Source organism: Argopecten irradians, chromosome 7 (genome assembly GCF_041381155.1).
Source record: "Argopecten irradians isolate NY chromosome 7, Ai_NY, whole genome shotgun sequence".
Taxonomy (NCBI): domain Eukaryota; kingdom Metazoa; phylum Mollusca; class Bivalvia; order Pectinida; family Pectinidae; genus Argopecten; species Argopecten irradians.
The window spans coordinates 11,113,235-11,120,290 of NC_091140.1; the positions used below are offsets into that span (position 1 = coordinate 11,113,235).

Here is a 7,056-nt window from a genome sequence, read left to right on the forward strand (position 1 = left end):
ATAGTACACATGTATACACAGCAGACTTTCTCACAACCTACGTTACAAGTCCCTGTGGTTATCATAGACTCTTTCGATAATTGTATCCTTCATAAAACAGGTATATCAGTATCATACCCACAGGTTTAGATAGATAGAGAGCTGTATATTTATAGTCTGGTCAGAGTTATCTTTACAATCTTAGATGATTTTTTTTAAAAGTCTAGGACTACCTGCAATATAGTTTTAGATCATCCTCTTTATTGATGTTTACTGTTTGTAAGACTCGTACAATTCCTCAGAACTGTCACTTGTTTCAATCCTCGGCTTGGCGTCAGTTGATTTTTCCTGTACATTGATATACTTGCTATGGCTATCTACGGATTCATAAGTCCCGTCTGTCGTGAATTTTGGCGTGGCAACTTCATTTTCGTAAACATGTTCATATTCAGAATTCTGAACGGTCACACTGTGGCTCCGTTGCGTGTCGCTGTCCTTTACCGTCTTTCGTTTTATTTTGATATAAAAAGCCAAAATTACACAACATATCACAATAAAGGACATTGTTCCGCCCACAACAGACGCAATCAGACTGCTGTTTCTGCTTCCTGTAGCTGTACCACACACAGGCTCTGTAGTCCGATCGTCACCTCCTGAGGGGGTAGCCTCATAAGAAATGTTCTTCACTGTGCTGCTAGTAGTATATACAGTTTCACTATCATATCCAAGAGTTACGTTTACGACTTGGGAACTAGATGAATTGGAAACGTTTCCATTTCCGTCTGTAGGTAGAAATGTTTGTATGGTTGTCTCGCTGTCCGTGTTCACTGACGAAGTGGTTGGGCGAGACGGACATATGTTGGTTGTTCTGGACGTACTGTGTGATCCCATAGTACGGTCTTGTGTCGGCGAAGTCATCTCGCTCGAAAATGTCGGATCAAGTCGCGAGGTTGTGGGAGCATGGTCATCCATTACATCTAAACCTGCCAATGTAGAAGATCCACTAGGCATTCCTGTAACGCTGTCATAAACAGTTTCAGATGTTGTTTTCTTTTCCTCGTCTTCCTGAATACAAATTGCAGGATACAAATCATTGCACAGAGATTTAACAGGGAAAAGCCTTCTAATGATCATCTCCTTATCGCCAATGGAGACTGGAATACGTGCATATAATGCAACACAATTGATTTCGTTTTTGGTTGTTGGCACCTGTCTACCATCCCATTGAAACGTGTCTCTTTGTACAGCTCCAGTCCAATAAACACGAGTATTAAGTTCTAACGAAGTTACTTTCCATAAAGAAACACTACTTCCATTTACATAAAGTTGTACTTTGGTTAAGTCAAGATCACCTTCTGATATTTCATCCGTAGTTAATCCATGGTAAGGAAATCCATGGCAGTCGCTTAAGGTTCCATTCTTCTGTAAAACAGCCTCGATACATATTCCATGTGATGCTTGGTGTGGTTCCTGTTCTGTTCGGGTGTATCTACACAAACAGTGATAACTCCCGATCATACCTGTACCATAAATAATTACGGAAGAACCATTGTATCGTCGTCCCGTACAGGACACTGCAGTCGTCTTATTCTCGGCAGACATACAATAACATATATTGTGGTAAAACATAAAACCAGAGCCATGACAGAAGTAATTACAATGAAGAATATGATCCGTATTTACAATCAATCCCGGCTCTAAGTTTAAGCCTCCATAGTAACATCCGGCGAACAAGACAGTTCCGGTATGCTGAACATGAGCTCCCAGCCATCCGTTTGAATATATTAAACCCCGTATTCTCTCTTGATTAGTCCTCCAGATATCTCTCTTCCTAACAGTTCCTTCTGGCACAGTAAACGATTCCGAATATATAAACACCACTATATATGTACCATGTTTTAAGAAAACGGAATGGTCTAGCTTCATTCCTCCGCTGATATTGAAACATCTGTCTCAAATTCTCTGTTAAATTAGAACACCACATTTAACAAACTGTTGCCTGTCTTACGTTTATGTCAAATTGAATGTACTTTTTCACAATTAGTCTGCTATCATTTATACATGTGATTTATACAATACCACGTGTACCTTTTCATTGGTTAATATTTAAAGATATCGCTTTTACCGTATCATGTTTGATAACATCAAAACAATAGATTGCTATTAGGGCTGAGTGATGTCATCAATAGCTACACAGTTATCATTAAATTACCAAATCGTGATATAATGTAAATAAACACTACACAGTTATCATTAAATTACCAAATCGTGATATAATGTAAATAAACACTACACAGTTATCATTAAATTACCAAATCGTGATATAATGTAAATAAACACTTATAACGATCATATTATTCTACACTTCATTGACACACCTGGTAGAACTGGTCGTTTCCTTCAAAATAGTTTGTTACCAACTCTTGTCCTTGACACCCTTGATAACTTTGCCATTTTCTGGTACGTAGTTATTGTCCTTTCCATTGATTTAAGGAGAATGAACAATGACTAAAATGCTATTGGTTTTAAGCGTGAGATATAAATTCTGCTTTATATCTTTATTCGAGATAAGACAAAAGTTGAAAACAAATACTTGAAAACAAAAACAAACCGGAGAGGATTTAAAAATAAAAGATATTTATAATCGACATATAGAGGGGAAAGTATGACATAATGATACACCAATTAAATGCTGTTTCCCAACTGTTTGGAATTGAACATCTTAAATAAATAAATGAGCATATATGTGTATTCTAGGCCTCTACTATTACTAGACATATTATGATGTATTTTTCATCGAAATAAAGTGTTAATCTCATTTCTTATCACTGCTTATATATGTTCGTTCCGAGAATTCGAGCCATTGATTCAGGATATGTCAATTCCACTGTTGCTAACATTCCGTTTCCAGGCCTGTCAAATTATGATAGAACCCATCATGTTCGATTCCATAAATGCCTATATGGCACACTGTATGGGATGTAATGATTGTACATAGTACTAGCTGTTTCCGTGGCACACTGTATAAGATTAAGTGATTGCACATGACATTATCTATTGCTTGCTACACTGTACATGTATATCTTTTAGTGATTGTTTTTGACATTATTTGTTTCTGTTGTATACGGTATATGATTAAGTGATGGTACATGCCATTAGTTGTTTCTGTGGTTCATGGTATGCGATGTAGTAATTGTATATGACAATAGCTGTTTCTGTGGTATACTGTGTATGAGGTTGTGATAGTACATGGCATTAGTTGTTTCTGTGGTACACGATATACAAATAAGTGATTGTATATGACATCGGTTGTTTCTGTGGTACACGGTATGCGATGTAGTAATTGTACATAACATTGGTTGTTTCTGTGGTTCAATGGATGCGATGTTGTAATTGTATATGACAATAGCTGTTTCTGTGGTATACTGTGTATGAGGTTGTGATTGTACATGGCATTAGTTGTTTCTGTGGTACACGATATACAAATAAGTGATTGTATATGACATCGGTTGTTTCTGTGGTACACGGTATGCGATGTAGTAATTGTACATAACATTGGTTGTTTCTGTGGTTCAATGGATGCGATGTTGTAATTGTATATGACAATAGCTGTTTCTGTGGTATACTGTGTATGAGGTTGTGATTGTACATGGCATTAGTTGTTTCTGTGGTACACGATATACAAATAAGTGATTGTATATGACATCGGTTGTTTCTGTGGTACACGGTATGCGATGTAGTAATTGTACATGCCGTTAGTTGTTTCTGTAGTATACTGCGTATGAGGTTGTAATTGTACATTATACTTTAGCTGTTCCGTGGTACACATGCATATCATCCAGAGGTTGAACATGGCATTAGCCCCCATACAATGTATATTAATTAGTGATTAAACATGACATTAGTAGCTGTTTTATTGTTTGGGTATTACGACTTGAGCACTACGATCCAGAACGTGGTCAGATGTGTTATCATCTAATTCAATAATACTGTTAATATCATAAACGTTGTTCTCGTGTTCCGACGTATATTCCATTGTACCGCGTCCACGTGTTCCATCACAAGAAGACTGATCATCTGATACTGGAATCTGTGCCCGTACGATTCTCCCTGTGTTCCTTTCCGTTAACTTATTTTCACTTCTGGAGAAGTCACCGACATGCGATTGTTGTGTATTTCTATTGTTTCGTTTCTTGCTTTTTCGGAATCTCCACACAAATACTGCTACTAGTACAACTACAATACACACTACCAAGGTAGGTACGACAATGGAAGCAACGTTCCCATGACTACTTCCTTTGTCCTCAGACGATAAACTTGTGTTTGTTGACACTTCTGTGGTCCAGTAAGCTTGGTTATTAGTGGTGGTGCTTTCCAGACCTCCGCAGCTTGTGGGAGATAAGTTAACAGTACTTGAGTGTGAGTGGGTAATATTCGAGACCATTCTAGGTTGTAGCACACACTTCATAAAGGTAAGCTTATTGTTTATATTAGATTTAAGTACTCGATTTCTTGGTAGATATAAATATTTATTAGGTATAAATCCGTAAAACACGCCTGTCCATAAATTGATGTCCCTATTATAGTGAATTCTAGAAAAGTTGTCAGTAGCTAATTGCATGTTACGTTGCTCACACGTCCGAACTGCATCTGCCCATCTTCCGTTCTCATTCGGGTATATCTGGAAATTGTTATAGTAGTCAGAACAAATATATGGATAAAGTTGCATACAGTCCCTTGTCTCACATTCCATATCATTCCCAGAAATCCTCAGAGCCTGGCAGCCATTTTTTTCTGGCATCACTGATTCACACAGACATGTGAAATCATCAGAGAAACTCAGGTCACCACAGTTACTCCCGGTACAACGAAACTGTAAACAAGCCGAACCATCAGCGTGCTCACACGTACAGTTTCCATGACTACTGATTGAATTAACCACGGATTGTATGGTAAAAATACCATAGACTAATGTTAATGGTGATGCATATACCATAGTAGCTGTTTCACTATTTTCTTGTGCAGTCGCTGCTGTTTTACAGGTAGAAAGACATCAGGACAGGCCACATACTCCTGCTATCAAGGTAGAGACTAGTAACTACTGGGTATTATCACCTTATCGAAAGAACATATGTCAGAAGGGCTTGTCAATGATACCACATGTACAGATAGCCACGTCATTACATAATAAAATCTTAAACATGTACACTTCTCGTACGAAGTATGTTTTGTTTGCATATTCTATACTCACTACTCATTGATACTTCTACATGTATACGTTTATTACATAACGTCGAGTTTTATATTATCAATTACACAGCTTATCAATGAATCACATCAACCCTTTTTAAAAGAATATCTCTTGACAATATATATTACTCAATATGTATCCCACCACCAAGACGAAATCAATATTCACACAAGCATTTTCTTATCTCGAGAAATTAAATGTGTCCATGTCAGGACGCATGATACGATCTTGTCTAAAACGACATCTGTTATATAGTTGTGTCTTCTTAGCAGTTATCATCAGCCAGCTAGATCAGGCATATAACGATTGAATCTCTGGGGTTATTCCGACTGGCCAACGCACACGTTTGTTTCGTTCCTGTATAATCATGTGTATCCGGTCCCAGTTTAACAAACATTTATTTAATATTTACTTTAATAAATTCCTTAACTTACCTTAACATTATCCATAAGTATTACAGAAGTTCAGGAAGTTTCTCTAAAATGTGGTTTCTGTAATGCTTTCATGTGGGGATTTCAAGTTAAGGAATTCCTTAAATTTAAGAAATATTCGTGAAACTGAAGTGTCGTAATACGTTGTCGCTGGTGCGTTTTCATTTTCTTACGCATTTTTTGAAAATGTGAATTATCACAAAATTTCATTTTAAATGAGCTCTTATATATACTAAGATCATACCATTCAGTTGCTCAACTATACTGTAAGATATACCATATAACTGGGCCGTGGTGGCCGAGTGATTAAAATATATTATCACAAGCCATCCATATCTAGGTCGCGAGTTCGAATCCCATGTAGGGCAATTGCCAGGTGCTTACCGCTGGTCGCTGGTGTTTCTCCGGATACCACGGATATCCTCCATCAACGAAATCTGGCACGTCCTTACATAACCATGGCTGTTAATAGGTCATTAAACTGATAAAACCCAAAACCCACCATAAATTAACACAGGAATGAATAACGAAGACTTATATAATGACTGTCGGTATTGATCGAGTGGCATGTTTTTTTCAGTTTAATAACCAACCTAGCGATAAGGGCCAGGGGTCATATCGACAAAAATAAGGATATGTATTGATAACTAGGGGATTCATGTAACCCCTGGATTTGTTGAATTTGATAAGGATAGGCTTCCTCAAAAACAACTAGTTATCTTTAAAGAACAGTACTTTGGTTTGAAATAGATAACACAAAACAAAGAAAATCACAATTGTAACAAACAGCATTTATTACATTTTTCGCAGTGAAATATAAGGTTTTACGGTGAACATAGAAAATATCATTTTAGTTGTCACGTCATTAGTTTGTGCACATACATGTGAATGGCGTCATAATTTTGTGTAGAAATATGACGTTATGCTCACAAAAATATGAGGTGATATTAGCAAGATTAAATAACTCTGTATAGTACAATGGTGGAATAACCTTCGGCTAAACTAGTAGTGAAGGTCTTCTGTAAATGGAAGGGAGAAAAACAAAAGTAACAAAAAAGAATGTTTTTTATTTATTTTTTTTTAATTTATTTTTTATTCATTTTTTTCCAAAAATACACACATCACAACATATACAGAAGATACATGGAAGACAAGTACAATAGAAGTTACATTTGTAAAGTTATTTCAAATTGAATATTTTAACGTATGTACACTGTACATACATATATTTACAAGTAACTTATTAACGTAACAAATACACACATACTACCATTCACATAAAAGATCTATCAAGAGTTATTTCCCTTCCTACAGATGTAGTGAGAAAATGAACTAGGGGAGACAACTCTTGATAAAAAAAATACACCAAAGACAGGACATATTATACATTTAACC

General features: G+C 36.5%; 1 protein-coding gene across 1 annotated transcript; it reads right to left on the reverse strand.

The window, feature by feature from the left end:
* Positions 1-249: 249 nt before the first annotated feature.
* Positions 250-4,423, reverse strand: LOC138327026 (uncharacterized). The gene is made up of 2 exons (XM_069273019.1): positions 3,911-4,423; positions 250-1,044 (listed from the first exon to the last, which is right to left on the reverse strand). Exons 1-2 carry the CDS (start codon positions 4,421-4,423, stop codon positions 250-252), a joined length of 1,308 nt encoding a protein of 435 aa, XP_069129120.1.
* Between the last annotated feature and the right edge of the window lie 2,633 nt (positions 4,424-7,056).

Coding starts and splice junctions, on each gene's coding strand:
- LOC138327026 (XM_069273019.1), bottom strand. CDS start 4,423: ATGGTCTCGAATATTACCCACTCACACTCAAGTACTGTTAACTTATCT. Junction 1,045..3,910: donor TGGATCGTAGTGCTCAAGTC/GTAATACCCAAA, acceptor ATTTGTATTCAG/GAAGACGAGGAAAAGAAAAC.